Raw genomic sequence first — 21,336 nt, 5'->3', positions numbered from 1 at the left:
AATGATCCTCCCGTTTCTTCCACCCTTTGCAATTTGCATCTTTCCATTTTCTTGCACATAAAATAAATAAACACAGGGCTGCACAAGAAAATAATTCACGTCGTTAGAAAAAGCAGTACGACAGCTCCCCCTGGCGGCCACGCCACGCAGCAGCACGGCTCTCCCTTTGCTCGCGCCGTCCGCTCGCATCCTTCCCTCTCTTGCCTCCAAGGGGGTGGGTCGTTGCAAAACTAATTGACGCTACACAAACTGCACTTCCGGCTCGCCATCGAATATGTGGGGCAGAGTCAAGTCTGAACAAAAAGATAGGATCGGGGACGCCTGGCTGGATCTGGACTGGTCAAAGAAGCGATTCAGTTAAACGCGTTGTAAACTCATGCAGGGAAATCCGGTAGGGAAAGACGGGACTCCACAGCGCCATCTGGTGTCACAGTGTCATATCGCAGATACAACGCATATAAAACGCTTTTTCTTTACCAATCTAGCTGAGAAACGGAGCAAAAGCAAGTTACAAATAAAAGCGCAGGAGTTGCCGTGCTGCTGATAGCACACATGGACTTCGGTGAGCAAATTCTATGCATTTCCACTCTTGCGCCCCTCAAATGGCGCCGTTTTGGTGTAACCCGGAAGTACTGGCCGTCCGCTGTGCTTGCCTTTCTTAACTCAATAGCCGGTGTGGGCGCGGCGTTCGGAAAGTCACGCCCTCGCTGCTGCCTTGACCAATCATATTAGCTCAGGAGTCCTTTGTCGTCGTTGCGTCGTGAGCAGCCGGCCAATGGGGCTGCGCTGAGCGGAGGCAGCTGCTGGAGCAGGAAGGAATTGTGGAGCACGCGGGGAAGGGAGACGCTTCTTCTTTAACCCGCCTGCGCCAGGTAATACACGTGTCTTCCCATTTGGTACGTGTGAATTGTGCATGTTTTGTTTATTGCTTTGTTTGTTCCGCATAATTTCTCCCCCCTCTTTTCATTTGTAAATTACATTATTTATTTAAGTTGGGTTAGTAAAATAAAGTTATGTACTCCCTTCTCAGTTAAATAATTTTGCATTACGAATTTCCAGAAATTCCTGGGCCGCCCTTGGATCACCAGCATTATTATTACTACTTTTTTGGTTGTTGTTTTTTAAAAAAACATTTCTCATAGCAGTATCTCTAAAACGATCCCTTCCTGAAATTACTTCGGTGGTGTGGGAAGTCGGGCTTTGGCTTGTGCACGTGTGAAAAGGACTAGGCAGTTGGTTCTGTTGTTCCCCATGTGTGCATGGGGGGAGCGGGCTCAGGTGTCCTTCCTGCTGCCCAAAACTATAATTCTCAGATTCCCAGGTTTCATTTTTTTAGAAAGTAATTCTCATTTTAGTAGAACTTTTTTTCTTTTGAAATGTTTTAGATTTTTGTTGTTGTTAACTTTGCTGCGTTAAATGTGCATTTGATTCCCTGTTAATTATGTCGCTTTGAAGGTAGACTTTCTGTTTGACGTTCTTCAGTAAATTTTTATTCTGTCTTGTTTTATTTGATGTTTCAATGTGTTGTAAAGCGTGCTGACATTTTTTCTTAAAAATATAAAGCAGCATGGGAGAGTCATGAATAATAATAATAACTTGAATTATGAAAAATGCACAGGCAATATTCTCCCCTTTCTGTGTGTATCAGAAACTATCCTGGTCCCCCACTTTACTTTGCTTCTACCCCTTGGGAAAAATACCTGCAAATTCCCTTGTATTTTTTATAATTTTACATATATCTAGATTTTTTTTATTTTTATAATTTAGCTATATACTGTTTTCCCCACCTCTCTCTCTCATGTGTAAGACTCCCTGCTCTGAGTGTCTCAGCTACTGCTGTTACCCCAGAGGTGTGAGTAGCAGCTCGTGTGAAATTGCAGACTGCAAAAGTGGTGATTGAAGGTGTCCTAAGATGTATTGAGGGACGCAGGTGGCACTGTGGGTTAAACCACAGAGCCTAGGACCTGCTGATCAGAAGGTCGATGGTTCGAATCCCCGTGACGGGGTGAGCTCCCATTGCTCGGTCCCTGCTCCTGCCCACCTAGCAGTTCGAACGCACGTCAAAGTGCAAGTAGATAAATAGGTACTGCTCCAGCAGAAAGGTAAACAGAGTTTCCATGCGCAGCTCTGGTTCGCCAGAAGCAGCTTAGTCATGCGGGCCACATGACCCGGAAGCTGTACGCCAGCTCCCTTGGCCTATAGAGCGAGATGAGCGCCGCACCCCACGTCGAGTCAGCCACGACTGGACCTAATGGTCAGGGGTCCCTTTACCTTTACCTTTAAGATGTATTGCATTCATTCAGGTGCACACATGTTCATGGCACATGTGATTTGCAGTATCTCCCTACATGGCCACAGTTGCCACGTAGAGAAAGTCTATTTGGGCCCAGCATTCCACAGTCAAGGGTGTCACCACTAAGAAGGCCCTTTCCTTGGTAGCTGCCTATCTCGCTTAAATTGGCTCCAGCACCTGAATCTGAGCCTGTGAAGAGACTCTCAAGATTTGGGTAGGTATATATGGTTTCCAGCAACTGGTTTTCAAAAGCATTGCTGCCTCTAACCACAGAGAAGTCACTTTACCTCTCCTGATAAGTGAACTTATATAACATACTTTACAGGGTTTTCAGGAGGACAGTATAGAGAGCTTTGTGCACTTAAAACTTTCTGTGAATGATTAAGAATACATATAGTGGTGCCATCTCTCCCAAAACTCTTTAGCCAGATCTGTTACAGTGGTACCTCGCAAGACGAATGCCTCGAAGACGAAAAACGCGCAAGACAAAAGAGTTTTCCATTTTTTGAGTCGTTCCGCAAGACGAATTTCCCTATGGGCTTGCTTCGCAAGACGAAACGTCTTGCGAGTTCTTGCGAGTTTGTTTCCTTTTTCTTAAAGCTGCTAAGCCGCTAATGGCTGTGCTTTGCAAGACGAAAAAACCGCAAGATGAAGAGACCCGCGGAATGGATTAATTTCGTCTTGCGAGGCACCACTGTGCTTCCTAACGGTTTCAGTCTGCTCTTATCACCCAGATCCATGTCTGTGGTGACACGTCTTAAGAGTGGTAAGATATTATTAAACTAGTAAAATGACAACGGCAAAATTCAAACTTGAGCTTTTTCAAATCGCTCCTGATTTACACAGGGATTGCGTTCCAAGGCACCACACATTTAAGTAAAATCACGTATATTTGGAACACCATGAGAAAAGCTTGGAAACACCCAGTTCCTGCTATCTTCACTCGTGGGTTCGGTGCAATGCACATATCGAATGCACGTAAATGGGGCTTAATGATTGTTGCTTATAGCAGTGACTGCTTATCCAAAATTAAGCATGGTCATTTCTATACAGGGTCACAAAGGACCCACAAGATACACATTTTTGCTTAAGCAAGTATTTTATAATTTATATCTTTTCCTTTTGGTCAATTTCATTGCCATCCAGCTGGCTTGGGGGTTGTATTCCAAGTGTGTTGACTGTTACAGCCCTAACTGATCTGGGGATATCTCAGGAATTGTACACGCAAGCTCAACTTTTTTACTTCGTTATTGGGGCTCTCCTTACTGCATTGCAGACAGAAAAAGTTGGAGGCCTTTTTTCAGCAGAGGGAATCTTTATCTGTGGCCATGCTTAATATTGCACAGCCAACGAACCCAGTGTAACAGTTACACCAGCAGAAGCTTGCCGTGTAACCGATTGCACGGTCTTGTGTGCACCAAAGTTCACAGCAACGTTCCCCAGTGCAGAACGTTTCGCCAGTGGAACAAGCATGCTGTAGTTTAACATAGCGCTATGTTGGATATCACCTTTAGTCTGCCCTTTGCTGTTTCCTTTCTTAGGGTTCTGTTTTCGCTGTTGTTTTAGTTTGTCTAGCTTCATCATTGCGACCATTTTTAAATTTTGCTTGGTACTTTTTGTTGCTGGTGTTAGAGACCTGGAGGTGCAGAGCGGTGGCTTAAAATGTCCGAGCTGTGAATCAGGAAGTTCCTGGTCTGAATCACACCTCTGCCAGGAACTCATTAGGTGGCCTTCGGGCAAGCCCCTGTCTCTCGGCCTCAGTCTGCCCATCAGAAGTATGGGGGTAATAATACTCACCTTGCAAGGCCCTGTCTCCTGGCCTCAGTCTGCCCATCAGAAGTATGGGGGTAATAATACTCAACTTGCAAGGCCCTGTCTCCTGGCCTCAGTCTGCCCATCAGAAGTATGGGGGTAATAATACTCAACTTGCAAGGCCCTGTCTCTTGGCCTCAGTCTGCCCATCAGAAGTATGGGGGTAATAATACTCAACTTGCAAGGCCCTGTCTCCTGGCCTCAGTTTGCCCATCAGAAGTATGGGGGTAATAATACTCACTTACCTTGCCGGGACATAAGAATTGTGACTAGATAGTGCATGCAAAGTGCTTTGGATAGAAAAATAGAATTGTAGAATTGTTGGCAGGGACCCTACGGATCATCTTCCAACCCCCTGCAATTTTGCCAGGCTATTTTTCAGTAGACTATTCCGTCCGCACCCCAGTCGTCCTTTTTTCTTTTCCTATGGTCACTTAACATTTCAGGACTACCAATCATTTTCAGTCCTCATTGGGCTTCTTGCCACCTTATGTTTGTTTTTGTTTTAAAAATGGGTGGTTTCATTTTGCACTTCTGTAACCCTTGGGAGTGAGAGCTGGACCATAAAGAAGGCTGATCGCTGAAGAATTGATGCTTTTGAATTATGGTGCTGGAGGAGACTCTTGAGAGTCCCATGGACTGCAAGAAGATCAAACCTATCCATTCTTAAGGAAATCAGCCCTGATGCTCACTGGAAGGACAGATCCTGAAGCTGAGACTCCAATACTTTGGCCACCTCATGAGAAGAGAAGACTCCCTGGAAAAGACCCTGATGCTGGGAAAGATGGAGGGCACAAGGAGAAGGGGACGACAGAGGACCAGATGGTTGGACACTGTTCTCGAAGCTACCGGCATGAGTCTGACCAAACTGCGGGAGGCAGTGGAAGACAGGAGTGCCTGGCATGCTCTGGTCCAGGGGGTCACGAAGAGTCGGACACGACTAAACAACAACAACAACCCTTGGGTTTATTTCCCTGCATGCCTCCCAAGTATGCTGATGCCTCTCTCTTGATTTGCAGAGTCCCTATTTGAACTCCAAGCCAGTTCAGCACCTGCATTCATTATCAGAACAATTTATATTTTCATTTGTGAGTCGCTCTGAGTTTGAATTCAGCTTACAAAGGCAGGCCTGCAGTTAATGATACATTTGGTCTTAGCTAACCTCCGGGCTGGAAGCTGTTTCTGGGCACAGCTCTGTTCTTCGAAGGCATAAAGATCTTCCTTTCCCCCCAAGACAGATTCCAGAGGTGCCGAGCAAATTGGCTGCCAATTGCGTTGCTTCTTCAGGTCCTATTGCCTTGGAAACCTGGTTTCTAAAATAACACATGTGCATTAGTGTGGGAATCGCGAGAGAGATGGAAGGCCCAGCCAGAGAAATAATTAAATGCAGAAAATGAGTCACACTCAAGACTTATTTTTAAATGAGAATTGTTTTCTTGTTCTGGAGTTTGCTTTGAGCTGTTGCTTCCAACCTTGGGACTGTTTTACCTGTTGTTTTGGTGGCTCTTTCTTTGAAACAGTTCAGTGCTGAAATGCTTGGCGTCTGCATTTTTGCAAAGCACTTAGAAGCTTCAAACTATTCCTTTCCGTAGTCAGGATGTTCAGGCCTCCCTTCCGGGCTACCATGGAAAAGCAGTGGCCTATTCTGCTGAATGCATAGCTTAGGTCAAAGGTGGGGAAACTCTAGCCCAGTGTTTCCCAACCTTGGGCCTCCAGCTGTTTTTGGATTACAACTCCTATCATCCATAGCTAGCAAGACCAGTGGTCAGGGATGATGGGAACTGTAGTTCAAAAACAGCTGGAGGCCCAAGGTTGGGAAACACTGCTCTAGCCTACAGGCCAAAGGTAGTCTGTCAAGACCTCTTGATTCGTCTTTGAGGCTGTTTAGAAGAAGCCAGGCCCTCTGCCCTACATGACATCAAGTGTGGGTGGGTGGGCTTCAAAGGAGCAACCTGGATCTTAAGTGAGCTCCTGATCGTCCCTTTCCTTAGAGCAAGACGCGCTCTCATCTGCCCCGCAGCCGTCAGGAGCAAACTGGCAGTAAATCACACTGTGCTGGTTTGAGTTAACTCCTTACCAGCCAAAACATGATATGCACAGACTTGTCAGGGCATCAGGCCTAATGAGTATAATCTCTGGTAGGTCTTGTCCCGCCTTCCCACAGCTGCGTGAGTCCCCTCCTCTCCAGGACTTTTCCCAGTCAATCAGAGACTGCGCCTGCATGCAGCCAACTTCTCCCCTGCCCTTTTCATGCCTCTTCTGGTTCTGGGCGACAAGCGGGGCAGGGAGCTTGTCACAGCAGCAGGAGGAGACACCTGTGACTCTTCCCCAGGTGGACTCATCTCTGCCTCTTGGCCTCCCTCCTTCCACCCTCCAGTGTGGTGTAGTGGTTAAGAGCGGTGGACTCGTAATTTGGTGAACCGGGTTCGCTTCCCTGCTCTTCCACATGCAGCTGCTGGGTGACTTTGGCCTAGTCACACTTCTCTGAAGTCTCTCAGCCCCACTCACCTCACAGAGTGTTTGTTGTGGGGGAGGAAGGGAAAGGAGAATGTTAGCCGCTTTGAGACTCCTTCGGATAGTGATAAAGTGGGATATCAAATCCAAACTCTTCTCCTCCTGCTTCTGCCTCTGTTTCTGAAATCCTCTCTGCCACCGACTCTCTCAGCTCACTAAACCCTGTTACCTCCTCAGCTTCCCACACCTTCTCCTCCCTGCCTCTTCTGTCTGACCACTCGTCCCACCACCAATTCCCAGGCTCTGAGCCATCTTCCCTTGGGGGTTCCCCAGCTGGTGCCCCCCACCATTCCTCTGCATCCTGCCGATCCATGACATCAGTTGATGGGGGATACGGAGCTTCTCCCTCCCAGCATTACTTTGCGAAGCCGCCCTATGCTGCTCCTTCCAACCGCTGACTTTGAGGGTGGAAAGGAGCAGCGAGTGGGCTGGGTCTGTGAGGTCTCCCTGTGTCGGTGTCTCCATTTCCTTGTGGACGGAGGTCTTTTACTTACTGGTGCCTCCCTAGGCAGAAGCCCCTTAACGGTGGCCCTTGAGGAGGCGCCTGATTAGAGGCATCTGATATCACAGGCACCTCCCTGGTGATCTGCTTGAACAGGCACCCCCAACCTCCAGCCCTCCAGATGTTTTGGACTACAATTCCCATCACCCCTGACCACTGGTCCTGTTACCCAGGGATTAAAGCATCCTTCAAAGGCAGAGCAAGCTGACTAATAATAATAATAATAATAATAATAATAATAATAATAATATATTATTTATACCCCGCCCATCTGGCTGAGTTTCCCCAGCCACTCTGGACGGCTCCCAATCAAGTGTTAAAAACAGTACAGCATTAAATATTAAAAACTTCTCTGAACAGGGCTGCCTTCAGATGTCTTTTAAAGATAGGATAGCTGCTTATTTCCTTCAGATCTGAAGGGAGGGTGTTCCACAGGGTGGGCGCCACTACCGAGAAGGCCCTCTGTCTGGTTCCCTGTAGCCTCACTTCTCGCAATGAGGGAACCGCCAGAAGGCTCTCGGCGCTGGATCTCAGTGTCCAGGCTGAACGGTGGGGGTGGAGACAGTCCTTCAGGTATACTGGGCCGAGGCCGTTTAGGGCTTTAAAGGTAAGCACCAACACTTTGAATTGTGCTCGGAAACGTACTGGGAGCCAATGCAGATCTCTCAGAACTGGTGTTATGTGGTCCCGGCGGCCACTCCCAGTCACCAATCTAGCTGCTGCATTCTGGATTAATTGCAGTTTCTGGGTCACCTTCAAAGGCAGCCTCACGTAGAACGCGTTGCAGTAGTCCAAGCGGGAAATAACTAGAGCATGCACCAGAAAGGATTTGCTGAAATATCTAATTGAACTAGAATACAAAAAAGGGAGGTGTGAGGAGGTCAAGGAAATAAGCAAAGGAAAGAAAATTATGTAAAAGTTTGAGCTGTTTCCCCCCCCTCTGTTTTTTTCCTTTTTTCGAATTGTTTGTAATTTTGTATTGTATTTTCTGTATTTTTTATTTTCCTTTTTTTGTCTTTTCTAATTTTCTCTTTGTAATCTTTAAAATTTGAATAAATATTATTTTTTTTAAAAATAAAAAAACTAGAGCATGCACCACTCTGGCGAGACAGTTTGTGGGCAGATAGGGTCTCAGCCTACGTACCAGATGGAGCTGGTAAACAGCTGCCCTGGACACGGATTTAACCTGTGCCTCCATGGACAGCTGTGAGTCCAAAATGACTCCCAGGCTGCGCACCTGATCCTTCAGGGGCACAGTTACCCCATTCAGGACCAGGGAGTCCCCCACACCCACCCGCTCCCTGTCCCCCAAAAACAGTACTTCTGTTTTGTCAGGATTCAACCTCAATCCATTAGCTGCCATCCATCCTCCAACCGCCTCCAGGCACTCACACAGGACCTTCACTGCCTTCACTGGTTCTGATTTAAAGAAGAGGTAGAGCTTGCCTTGTTCTACCCCCTCTAGACGCATTGGCTTGTCTCTGCACCTGGAGATGGGCTGTAGCTTAGGGGTAGAACATCTGCTTTGCATGCAGAAGGACCTAGCTTTGATTCCCAGCACCTCCAGTTAGGGGGATGGGACGGAAATCCCTGTCTGAAACCCATGCTTCTCAACATGGTAGACAACACTAAACTTGGTGAACTAATGGCTTGACTTTGCACCGGGTTCCCGTGCTCTTATGCGATACATGGGTGTCATTAGTAGGGTGGGAGAGCCCTTAAGGACTAGAAACTTGGAAATGATGCGACAAAAATAGTGAGATGCCCAGGGCAGACTCTAAAAAGCCAGGACGAAGTGGTAGCAGTAGAAACAGGGAAGAGGCTTTTTTTAAGCAGCAGTTCTGAGCCACCCGATGGCGAGGGAGTGTGAGAGACAGCAGGAGAAAGAAAGCAAAGAGATTGTGTGGTCTTGGTGCTTCGATGCAGGCAGACGCAAGCCTTGCTTGGCATAGATTTGACGACAGCACTTCTTTGCGTGGGGTTTGCTTTCCAGTGGTTACTTGCCGCAGCGGCCTTGCTCTCGGGAGACAGCAACCATTGTGAAAACCGCATTGTTGCCAAAAGATTCTCTGGGAGGTAGAAGAATGTAATTCATGAATCACCGGTCTATTTTTGAAAACCTTGTAGGATTTAAATGACTCACGGATCTCTCTTTAGCCTAAGAAATGTTGTTTATAACTTGTGTGTCAATGACTGAACATCTATAACTATATTCCAGTAGCATTAAAAGTTATACGGACCAATATTTCAAGCCTGGCATGGAAGGTTTTATAGTCCTTTATCACCTCCAATATACTCTTGGAGAAAATAGTATTTCAAATACTACTTTGCGATCAGTAATTCAATATTGAGTTCCAATTAATTCTTCTAGTCACCCGGTACAACTTTTCGAGGTCTTCACCCTGGTGCATCATCTTCTCCCTGTGAACCGTGGTTTGCAAACTGGAAGCTAAGCTTTGCATCTCTTTGGAGCAAATTTTACCTCCCAACCACGGTTTCACATGTCATGTCCATCCATACAAACCATAGTTTCTTTGAAACTATAGTTTGGAGCAGTTTAGCAAACCATGTTTGTTAGGAGAGTTTGGAGGCAAGGCTAGGTGGAGGATAGTTTGTTTATTTATTTCATAGTGACTTCAGGAGAGGCAACAGAGTGGAAGGGGGTGTCCCCTCTGCAAGACAAGAGACCTGGCCATGGTTTGACAGTGCAGCTTGGCTTCTCTACCATGGTGGGAGTTCAGCTGGGCTGTGGTGAGAAAGACAAGCTGGTGGTCCTAGCCCCAAACTTGGGTGGAAGTCTGGAAGTTGGTCGTAGATCTCTGTAAGACGCAAGCAGAGATCTAGAGCAAGCTTCTGTTGCCCTTCTTTGGCTTAAGTGAGTGCATGGGGGCTTGTTTCTGTCCCTTTCCCAGTCACTGTTGCTCCAGGCTGGAGGAAGAAAACAAGGAGGCTGTTTCAGGGACATAATAATAATAATAATAATAATAATACTACTACTACTACAGTGGTACCTCGGGTTAAATACTTAATTCGTTCTGGAGGTCCTTACTTAACCTGAAACTGTTCTTAACCCGAAGCACCACTTTAGCTAATGGGGCCTCCTGCTGCTGCCGTGCCGTCGGAGCACGATTTCTGTTCTCATCCTGAAGCAAAGTTCTTAACCTGAAGCACAATTTCTGGGTTAGCGGAATCTGTAACCTGAAGCGTATGTAACCTGAAGCGTATGTAACCCGAGGTACCACTGTAATAATAATTTTTATTTCTACCCCGCCCTCCCCAGTCAAGACCAGACTCAGGGTGGCTAACACCAGGTATAAAAACAATTGATTAAAATACAACTTAAAAACAAGATTAAAATACAACATTAAAATGCAGCCTCATTTCAGTAGAAACTCAAATCAAAAACTTTTTGGGGATGAAAACGTCAAAACTTCATCAAGGCCAACTATCCAGACTGGTCCTATGTGGGCCAGAAAAAAGCCAGGGAAGTCCCCAAATAGGAGTTCCATCACAGAAGGAAAAAGGAAAGAGGGGGAGGGGATCAAGTTGATTCCAAGCCAAAGGCCAGGTGGAACAACTCTGTTTCAGGGACGTAGCGTGAGATCAGGGACAAGCAGGGGCATGTGCTGGCGAAGACAAAGCTTTTGTTGGTCACTAAGGCAACCCCAAATTTGTTGACCTCTGAACATGGCTCTGTCCGTGGCAGAGAGACGCTTTGGTCCCATGCTTGGGTGCTGCATGTGCGTTCCTTAATCTTGTGATGGATGACCTTTGAGTTCCCTCCTGATTCGATGATAGTCTGATTAAAACAAAGGGGGAAAAGCAGAGGGATGTGTGAAAAGCAGTATTTAAGCCGGTATTGTTGTACTACAACTTCCATCATCCATGCCCATTGGCCATGCTGGGTGGGGGCTGTTGGGAATCGCAGTCCAACCACAATGGGAGGGCAGCTGTTTTCGCCGCCCATGATTTACGGGATAGAGGTTGCTGAAGCGAGGTGCTCAACTCAGTGGTCGGACATTGGGCCAAAGGAACAGGACAGGAACAGAGTTGGGACTCTGGGTGCAGTTCAACCCCGCCCTGTGTGGTCTGAGGACTAAACATGAGCCCTGAGCCATTAACTTTTAATAATAATAATAATAATAATAATAATAATAATAATAATAATAATATATTTATACCCCGCCCATCTGGCTGAGTTTCCCCAGCCACTCTGGGCGGCTCCCAATCGAGTGTTAAAAACAATACAGCATTAAATATTAAAAACTTCCCTAAACAGGGCTGCCTTCAGATGTCTTTTAAAGAGAAGATAGCTGCTTATTTCCTTGACATCTGCTGGGAGGGCATTCCACAGGGTGGGCGCCACTACCGAGAAGGCCCTCTGCCTGGTTCCCTGTAGCTTCACTTCTCGCAATGAGGGAACCGCCAGAAGGCCCTCGGTGCTGGATCTCAGTGTCCAGGCTGAACTATGGGGGTCAAGACGCTCTTTCAGGTATACTGGGCCTTTGAGGCCGTTTAGGGCTTTAAAGGTCAGCGCCAACACTTTGAATTGTGCTCAGAAATGTACTGGGAGCCAATGCAGATCTCTCTTTGCCATGTATTCTTCCCCTGACACAGCCACCCACTCCCTCTCTCATAACATCCAGAAACTGCGTTTTGCCCAGAAAAACTTGATATATATGAAAGGGTGGGGGGAATGCAGGCAAAAGGAGAGTCGAGCTATTAACAACCCTGGGATTAATCGCCTTGGAATTAATAGGTGAAAACAGCAGCCGCAGACTAGAGCTTGCATTTTGCAGGCTTCTGCCCCTGACAATGTCTGCACCTGGCTGCCTCCCAGCTCTTAATTTCCCATTGTGCATGGAAGATCACGACTTCCCTACTTCTCCCATAAATGTGACCCAGTGGGCAGAAGGGGGGGGGGGCTTCTCCTGCCTCCTATTGAAACCCTTCCCATCAAAGTCGCGCAGCAGCTTCCTGTTCCGAAGAGGAAGAGCCTCTGGCTACACCCTGGACTCTCTGCCCGGCTTGTTTGTTTAACCTTCAGCCGGGCATTCCTAACGAGAGGTAGGATTCCGTTTTCACCAGCTGACATTTTGCCACATGTCCGTGGCGCGACTTAATGAGATGTGGCAGTCGACAAAAATACACCCTCGCCGGTTATTACCCCATTGTGTGGGATGCTGTCCTTTCTTCTGGAAGGCGGTGCCCTCCGACAGCAAGGACATGTAAACATTGCCCCAGAAAATGTGGAAATGACTTTTTATTATTATTATTTTAAGAAACGTAAATGCAGATTTATACAATAGTACCCTGGAAGAACTCCAGGTCTGTTCTCCTTCCAGATCTCCACAATGTCTCTTGAGGAAGTCCAGGGAAATGCTCCTCAAATGTCTGATGGCTTCTTTTTCTTCTGAATGGAAACTGGAGGAACATTTGGCTGGAGATGCCTCAGGGACGGGCAGGCGGGGCTACTCACCTGTCAGTCACCTGACACCACAACGATGTCAGTTGGTTTGTCTTTGCCTGCATGGTTTGCTAGTAGTACATCATCTTTTATTGAGTGGCGATGTTATGCTGATGATGATTTGGGTTGTATTGTGTTGCATTGGTTTTATTCTTACCTAGGTCATAAAGGTAAAGGGACCCCTGACCATTAGGTCCAGTCGTGGCCGACTCTGGGGTTGCGGCACTCATCTCGCTTTACTGGCCGAGGGAGCCGGTGTATAGCTTCTGGGTCATGTGGCCAGCATGACTAAGCCACTTCTGGTTAACCAGAGCAGCGCATGGAAACACCGTTCACCTTTCCGCTGGAGCGGTACCTATTTATCTACTTGCACTTTGACGTGCTTTTGAACTGCTAGGTGGGCAAGAGCAGGGACGGAGCAACAGGAGCCCACCCCGTCGCGGGGATTCGAACTGCCAACCTTCTGATCGGCAAGTCCTAGGCTCTGTGGTTTAACCCACAGCGCCACCCTTGTCCCTTTCACCTGGGTCTTAGCAGTGTTTTAAAACTGGCCTTTAGGAGTATTTACTTCTACGCTGACTTGTAAACTAGGAATGGCCAATTTCACCTGGCCCATAAAGGCTCTGGATAATTGCATTCAGGCTCTGGTTAAAGTTTGCCCCAAACCTCAAGCATAAGGGGAAAAAATGAGAAATGGCATGCTTGAAAGTGTAAATATCTATCTCTGTTGGATTTTGTTTGGAATGCCCTGGCTGTGCCTCAGAGGACATACTCCAAACCGTAACTTTATTATGGCACTTGAAAAGGTCAGTTTCCAGAGCGCAATGCTCCTTCCATCCCCTAAACCAGTGTTTCCCAACCTTTTTTGGGCAAAGGCACACTTGTTTCATGAAAAAATCTCGAGGCACACCACCATTAGAAAATGTTTAAAAAATTAACTCTGTGCCTATATTGACTATATATACAGTGGTGCCCCGCAAGACGAATGCCTCGCAAGACTGAAAACCCGCAAGACGAAAGGGTTTTCCGTTTTTTGAGGCACTTCGCAAGATGAATTTCCCTATGGGCTTGCTTCGCAAGAAGAAAGCCTATAGGGAAATCTCCAGGGACCTCTTTTAAATGCTGGCGGTGGGGAGCAAAGCCTTCCCCCCCCCCTCCGGCCTTCAGAAGAGGTCCAGGAAGGCCGGCGGGGGCCGAAAGGCTTTGCTCCCCACCGCCAGCATTTTAAAAGCAGTCCGGGATAGCAGGGAAGCGCTTCCCGCTATCCTGGACGGCTTTTGAAGGCAGGCGGGGGGAGCAAAGACTTTTGTTCCCCCGCCCGCCTTCAGAAGAGGTCCAGGACCTCTTCTGAAGGCTGGCGGGGGGTGAAAGTCTTTGCTCCCCCCTGCCTGCCTTCCCGGGAGAGCGGAGAAACGCAGCGTGTTTCTCCGCTGTCCTGGACGGCTTTTGAAGGCAGGCGGGGGGAGCAAAGACTTTCGCCCCCCGCCCGCCTTCAGAAGAGGTCCAGGACCTCTTCTGAAGGCTGGCGGGGGGCAAAAGTCTTTGCTCCCCCTGCCTGCCTTCCCGGGAGAGCGTAGAAACGCAGCACGTTTCTCCTCTGTCCCGGACGGCTTTTGAAGGGGGGGAGCAAAGACTTTCCGCTCTCCCGGGAAGGCAGGCACGGGGGAGCAAAGACCTTTGCCCCCCGCCCGCCTTCAGAAGAGGCCCTGGACCTCTTCTGAAGGCGGGCGGGGGGCGAAAGTCTTTGCTCCCCTCTGCCTGCCTTCAAAAGCTGTCCGGGACAGCGGAGAAACACGCTGCGTTTCTCCGCTCTCCCGGGAAGGCAGGCAGGGGGGAGCAAAGAGGTCCTGGACCTCTTCTGAAGGCGGGCGGGGGGCAAAAGTCTAATTCTAATTTCAATGAGTGTGCCCTCCCACGGCACACCAGGCAACGTCTCGCGGCACACTAGTGTGCCGCGGAACACCGGTTGGGAAACACTGCCCTAAACCACTGTCAGGATAGTAAGAACAGCTCTCAAGTATAAACATGCTGAATACCTTGATTTAAACCACTAGCGGAACCTTTCTTGTATCAATAAATCTGTGTCCAGGGCAGCTGTTTACCAGCTCCTTCTGGTGCGCAGGCTGAGACCCTACCTACCTGCAGACTGTCTCGCCAGAGTGGTGCATGCTCTGGTTATCTCCCGCTTGGACTACTGCAATGCGCTCTACGTGGGGCTACATTTGAAGGTGACCTGGAAACTACAACTAATCCAGAATGTGGCAGCTAAACTGGTGACTGGGAGCGGCCGCCGAGACCACATAACACCGGTCTTGAAAGACCTATATTGGCTCCCAGTACGTTTCCGAGCACAATTCAAAGTGTTGGTGCTGACCTTTAAAGCCCTAAATGGCCTCGGTCCAGTATACCTGAAGGAGCGTCTCCACCCCCATCGTTCTGCCCGGATGCTGAGGTCCAGCGCTGAGGGCCTTCTGGCGGTTCCCTCACTGCGAGAGGCCAAGTTACAGGGAACCAGGCAGAGGGCCTTCTTGGTAGTGGCACCCGCCCTGTGGAACGCCCTCCCATCAGATGTCAAAGCGATAAACATCTACCTGACATTCAGAAGACATCTTCCCTGTTCAGGGAAGTTTTTAATATGTGACATTTTAGTGTATCTTTCATCTTTGTTAGAAGCCGCCCAGAGTGGCTGGGGAAACAAATAATAAATTATTATTATTATTATTATTGTTGTTGTTGTTGTTGTTGTTGTTGTTGTTGTTCAGAAAAGTGCTCTGGAAAGGATTAACAGTGGAGACCTTATTTCATTTGGTCTTATTTCTATTTTCCAGACCTCTACCTTCTTGAGGATGCAGTTTTAGTCGCAGTTGGTATGGAGAAGATCGAGGAGCACTTTTCCAGCCTCCAAATCGCAAAACGGTGTGCGCTGGCTAAAGACCCCACTTATCTGTTGGACTTGGACATTTCAAGAGGCGGAGGGAGCCAGTTGGTGGCCGTTTCGTGTTCCGATAAATCAATCAGGGTTTACAACAGAGAGACGCTCACTTTGCTGCGGGGATATAGCAGCCGTCCCGGGCTGCTCAGCGGCGTCCGATTCGCACATGCGTGTGAAAGTGTGTTGTTCTCTGCTTGCAGCGACGGAACGGTGAAATGTTGGGATACGCGCTTGGCAACCACAGGGCCGACACAGTTGTTCCGTGGCTCTCTTTCAAATGTCTTCATTAGCTTTGACATAAGCTGCAACGACCTCATAGTCTGCGCTGGAACGGAAAAAGTGGGGGATGATGTGTTCATGGCCTTCTGGGATGCTCGCAGCTGCGCGAGTAGTGTAGCTTCCAGCAGAGAGCCCCTGGGCTTCTACTCGGAGACCCACAATGATGACATCACCAAAATTCGTTTTCACCCCATCAAACAGAACCTGGTAGTTTCTGGGTCAACCGACGGGCTGGTGAATGTGTTTGACATCAACAAGGACAGCGAAGAAGATGCGCTGGTTGCTACCTGCAACTCCGACTCGTCGGTCAGTTCTGTCGGGTGGTCCGGAAAAGATTACTGGCAGGTCTATTGCACAACGCACGATGAAGGGTTTTGTCGGTGGGATCTTGCCCAGCTGGAGACCGAGGAGCCAGTTACATTGCTGCGTGTTCCAGACGCCCGAGAAGCAGGAAGTGGACAAAGCACCAAGGTGGACTACTTAATCGGTGGCTTGTACCATGAAACGATGGACAAGTTGGTTGTTGTTGGGGGAACGTCAGCAGGAAACATCTGCCTCCTGGACTGTGGGGTTGGTGGCCTGAGTTCTGTAGGAGTCCTTCAGGAGGGGCACTCTGCTCCCGTCCGCTCATTCTGCTGGAACGTGGCAGATGACTCTTTGCTGACCGGTGGAGAGGATGCACAGTTGTTGCTATGGAAACCTGGAGCCGTGGGGAAAGCCTTTGGAAAGAAGACTTCTATGAAGACTGCTTCCTCTGTTCATCAGCGGCTGAGAGTTCACCAGCACGCTTTCAAGAGCAAGAAAAAACGGACGTCTTTGTAAAGAGGTTGGCGGCGATGGGGAGTGAGGAGGCCTCTACCTGAAAGTGATTCCAGAAGGGTACCTGCCTTAGCCCGTTTCAGGGGGAAAACAAGTCCTGCAGCACCTTGAAGACTTAATTTATTATGGCATAATGTTTCGTGGACTAAGGTTTGCTTCATCACGCACGGAAGCTTATGCCATAATAAATTAGTTGGGTCTTTAGGGTGCTGCAGTTTTCCACTTGTAGAGAGTTGACCTTTTGAAAAGTTGCCACACTTTTTTGGGGGGAGTGAGTTCCTTGCAGGTATTTGACGTGTACAGCTCGACAGCCGTGGCCTTGTTTACTCGGAAAATATCCTCTCCGTGTCAGTGGGGACCCCAACTTCCAGCAAAGTTGGCACTGGATTGGTGCCTCGATACGAGAAGCCTGCCAAGCAAATTAAAAGGTATCGTTCTTTTGTCTGAAGCTGCTTATGACAGGGTTGTTCAAACATTTCTCTCCAGACCCCAACAGCCCAAATTATATTTTGCTATAGATGGAATTTTCTTAAAACGATGCCTGAAGTCACAGGGAGTGGAGGAAGAGGGAGATAAGCCTGCTAAAAGAGGCATAAGGGACAACTGAGAATGGCAAGATTAGAAAGTTCCCTTCTGCACCCCCTCAGTTCTGTGAAACTTGATATTTGTCACACAAGGCCTCTTCTCCAATGTGTGAACACACACAGCATCTCTCTAATTTGGGGCTAGGGCTGGGGACTAGCCTGTGGCCTCTCATCACCCCTGACCATTTGCTGCAGCTAATGGATGTTGTAGTTCTTGCCTGCTTCTGATTTCATCCATTTTCTGCAGGTGGGAAGGGAACTGGTCTCTGTTTGGAAATACTACAAGCTGAATACATGGTTCCCATGATTTGGGGGTGCACACACCCAGTTCCTTATTTGTTATCAGAGGCCATTGTGCATTTATGAGCATTGTGCAAACATGACTGTTATGACTAGAGACATTTATTGTGGCTCTTGAAGGGGAGTCTTAGCAGTCATGGAAGTCTATGATTTTTGGCTGTGCAACCATTATTTTGAGGTCTTGGGGCATATTGGGTGATCCCCAACTAAATCTTACTGAAAAGTAGACCCACTGAAATTACTTAAGCCTGTGATTTTACTGGATCTACTCTGATCATAGCTAATTCGCTCCTTCCCTTTAGTTCCTCTTCTGAATGAGTTGTTTTTCGAACGTTGGTCCAGATGAGGAACTGAAAACTGGGAACTGCTAGCTAACTTTAGCACTGCGTATCACATCAAGACACAAGGTAGTTTGTTTCGATCTCTGCAAACTTTCAGTTCCCTGAAATCCATGGATAGAAAAATGAAAGTCTGGAATCTGAAGCTATGGATCTTCAAAAACCGGAGAAAATGTCTTACTTATTTTGTAAATGATACATGGATTCATGTGGCTGATTTTGTAGGCACATCGTTGCTTTGAAGTTGTTTACAATACTCAGATTTACTTAATACCACGATCTGTCAAGGCTGAAGACAGGCACTGATTGGGGTCTCTCCCGACACCCCCAAGTCAAGAGCTGGCACCAGTTTGAAACCAAAACTGTGCCTTGTATGTTTCTCCCCGTCACTTGGCAGTAAACAGGTGTTGCAGATTTTTAAAAACTATAGTTCCTTTTCTTTCTGGATTGATGCTGACAGTAAAAATAACAGATTAAGTCGAGATAATAAAAACTTCCTTTTGTTTACTACAGTGTGGGTGGTTTCTGTAACCAACTCTCCGATTTTTCCCGACTTGCAAAAGCTTAGTTTTCAAAAACGAAAGCAGCTTTGTACATTTTGTATTCCATAAATATACTAGGCAATATTCATCGCAGTCATTCTGTTAGCACAAGGACCTTCAGCTTTGCAATGAGTCTTTCCTTCTCTCTTTTCTCCCCATCCACCCCCCAACAAAATATTAAAAACGCGATACAACCTCGGCCATTTAAAGCTTCCCTAAACAGGGCAGACTTCAGATGTCTTCTAAAAGTCAGATAGTTCTTTATTTCCTTAACATCCACAGGGCGGGTGCCACCACTGAGAAGGCCCTCTCCCTGTTTCCCTGTAACCTCACTTTTCGCAGGGAGGGAACCGCCAGAAGGCCCTCAGAGCTGGACCTCAGTGTCCGGGCTGCACGATGGAGGTGGGATACTCCTTTGGGTATAAAAGGCCAAGGCTGTTTAGGGCTTCAAAGGTCAAAGCTAGTGCCTGCCAACATCAAGAATACTCAGCTAGGTAAAACAGCGGTCTTGATTCATGCTTTTCCATCGTCAGTACAGCAGTATCTTCTGCCTACAGCATTTCAGGTTCCGGCTCCTACAATTGACCTCCGAAGATTCTGGGTTGGAGAATGTTCCCTCCAGGGTACAGACCCAGGTTTGGCTTCCTGCAGACTTGAGTGAGCTCCAACCCCTTGGACAGAAATACTGCAATGCTTGTTGGCTATTGCTTGTGACCCTGAACTTCTCTTGTATTTAAAAAGATTGAAAAAGACGTGAAACCTAAATTTACCTCCCTTTTGGGATCTGTAGATCGGCATGGTGGTGGGTGGGATGAACTGACATTTTCCTTCCTTTATCCATATGGCAATGCCGTCACAAAACCAGGCATGTGGATGGTTGTTCGCTGTGCGATGAACTTTGCTATTGCCATACGTACAGCAGACACGATTTTGGCAGTTGTCAAGTACATGGGGGCGTCGGAGTTCGTCGCTCGCTGGACCTCTTCAGGCAACGTCATCTGCTTGACTTGTCAGCTTTTAAGTGACTTTGGGTTGGGCTCAGCATTTGAGGGATTCCACACGCCCCAAGTGTGGTGCATTTTGAGTGGGAAGACAAAACATCACTTCTGGAAAATGGCCTTGTTTCATCATCCTAGGCTTCATCAGTAGAACAGGCTCATATGTAATACAGTGGTACCTCGGGTTAAGTACTTAATTTGTTCCGGAGGTCCGTTCTTGACCTGAAACTGTTCTTAACCTGAAGCACCACTTTAGCTAACGGGGCCTCCTGCTGCCGCAGCGGCGCTGGAGCATGATTTCTGTTCTCATCCTGAAGCAAAGTTCTTAACCTGAAGCACTATTCCTGGGGTAGCAGAGTCTGTAACCTGAAGAGTATGTAACCTGAAGAGTATGTAACCCGAGGTACCACTGTATTACAGGATAGTGGATCTTATAGCATAGTAGTGGTTGCAGCCTAGGATGATGAAACAAGGCTAATAGTCCAGAAATCCTTGTCTTAGACTCTGTGAAAGGATTCTGTGGAACTGCAACAACCCTTCATGTGGATTATTGGACTCTATGAACAGACAGGTGGAATAGACACTTATACATGTATGGACCTTATGCATGAACTGACTAGAGAATGAACTGATCTACTGGGTTTTCTGCTTTTTTCATTGGAACTTTATGAGACTTCCATTGAAATCTACAATTTGATACAATGAATAGTATACTTTATTTATTCAAAAGCACAGCCGGTTACGTCTTGTGTGTTTATATAAAGATCTAAGCTGGCATAGAAACTGGCTCCCCTAACCCCTAGGAATAAAATCAATTACAGAAGTTCTTGGATTTTATTTTATTATTTTTATTTTAGTTTATTTATATGAAACTTTTTAGCTGCTTGTCCCCTGAAGGTCTCCAAGTGACTCACACAAATAAAAATATACAGTACATAATACCATAAGGGGAAAAGCAGGGGAGGGGGGAATTATAGACTTGGAGGGTTCCCCTGGGGGTCATCCAGTCCACCCTCCTGCAATGCAGGAATCTTTTGCCCAAGGTGGGGCTTGAACCCTCGACCCTGAGATTTAAGTGCCTCACACTCTATCGACTGAGCTATCCCAGCTGCCATGGGGAATCATGTTAATATTTAATATCACAACCATGGAAAAGCAAAACAAAGAAAAGCGTACCAGCCGCATAAACAGTGGCAAACAATATTAACTCTTAAACAATAAAGAAGGCAATACTTTATTTTATGTTACTGCAATGAATTGAGGGAACCCTCAGAGCATGTATAGGGGGCATGCAGGGAATGGAAGCAGAAAAAGTTACACTAAAAGTTTTAGCTAAAAGTTACAGCTAAAAGTTGTGCTAGGGTAACTGGCTGAATCCTGCCCCTTGATGCCTTGAATGCTGTTGAGAGGCTTAACTTTCTTTGGCCTATAACAAGTCAGCCTTTGCCACAGTGGTAGGAGCCTGCCTGCTGCCTGCAGTGCTCTCTGTGTTTCGGGGAAGCCGATCTAGTGCCAAATTATTCATAGTAAGGCTCTGGTCTCTGATTAAAACTCTGCATGCTGTGCTTATCCAAGTAGGAAACGGGGGGCGGGGCGGGGGACCCACTTCTGGAATAATCCCACAACCTGTGTATCAAGGGGTTGTCGTCCATTTATGGAAGCATTAATTTGCCAGTCTATTTTTAAAGTTTCGGTCTGAGCCTGCTAGGGGATCTACGCCGTGCCCAAATGATGCATCAGAGAAGCTGCAGGAAGGCCTTCCTAAAGCAACCAGTTGCATTATCAAAACATCGAAACCTGTGTTAATGGGACAGTTTATCAAACCCCCCCAAAACTGGGTGGTCTTATATGGGACGGAACTCAAACCGTATGCAGAAGTTAAAGGGAATGAGGAAGTTTGAAGGTTGTCCCACCGCCACCCAAATGATACAGGCGTTCTGGTCGCTGCCACAATTT

At 47.4% G+C, this 21,336-nt stretch overlaps 1 protein-coding gene across 2 annotated transcripts; it reads left to right on the top strand.

Annotated features, from left to right (window-relative positions):
• The first annotated feature begins 771 nt into the window (after positions 1-771).
• Positions 772-18,347, top strand: WDR89 (WD repeat domain 89). 2 transcript variants are annotated; one of them, XM_081864479.1, is made up of 2 exons: positions 772-872; positions 15,417-18,347. In XM_081864479.1, exon 2 carries the CDS (start codon positions 15,458-15,460, stop codon positions 16,619-16,621), a length of 1,164 nt encoding a protein of 387 aa, XP_081720605.1. In that variant the 5' UTR covers positions 772-872; positions 15,417-15,457; the 3' UTR covers positions 16,622-18,347. The 2 variants fall into 2 exon arrangements, with proteins under 2 accessions (XP_081720605.1, XP_081720606.1); XM_081864480.1 differs by having other exon boundaries at positions 785-896.
• Positions 18,348-21,336: the final 2,989 nt, after the last annotated feature.

The sequence above is a fragment of the Podarcis erhardii genome, assembly GCF_964252035.2.
Source record: "Podarcis erhardii genome assembly, chromosome: 1".
Taxonomy (NCBI): Eukaryota; Metazoa; Chordata; class Lepidosauria; order Squamata; family Lacertidae; genus Podarcis; species Podarcis erhardii.
Note: the sequence above shows the minus strand (reverse complement) of the source record. Positions and strands in the feature narration are given on the sequence as shown.

Excerpts from the sequence above, each read along its gene's own strand:
- WDR89 (XM_081864479.1), top strand. The coding sequence starts at position 15,458 with ATGGAGAAGATCGAGGAGCACTTTTCCAGCCTCCAAATCGCAAAACGG.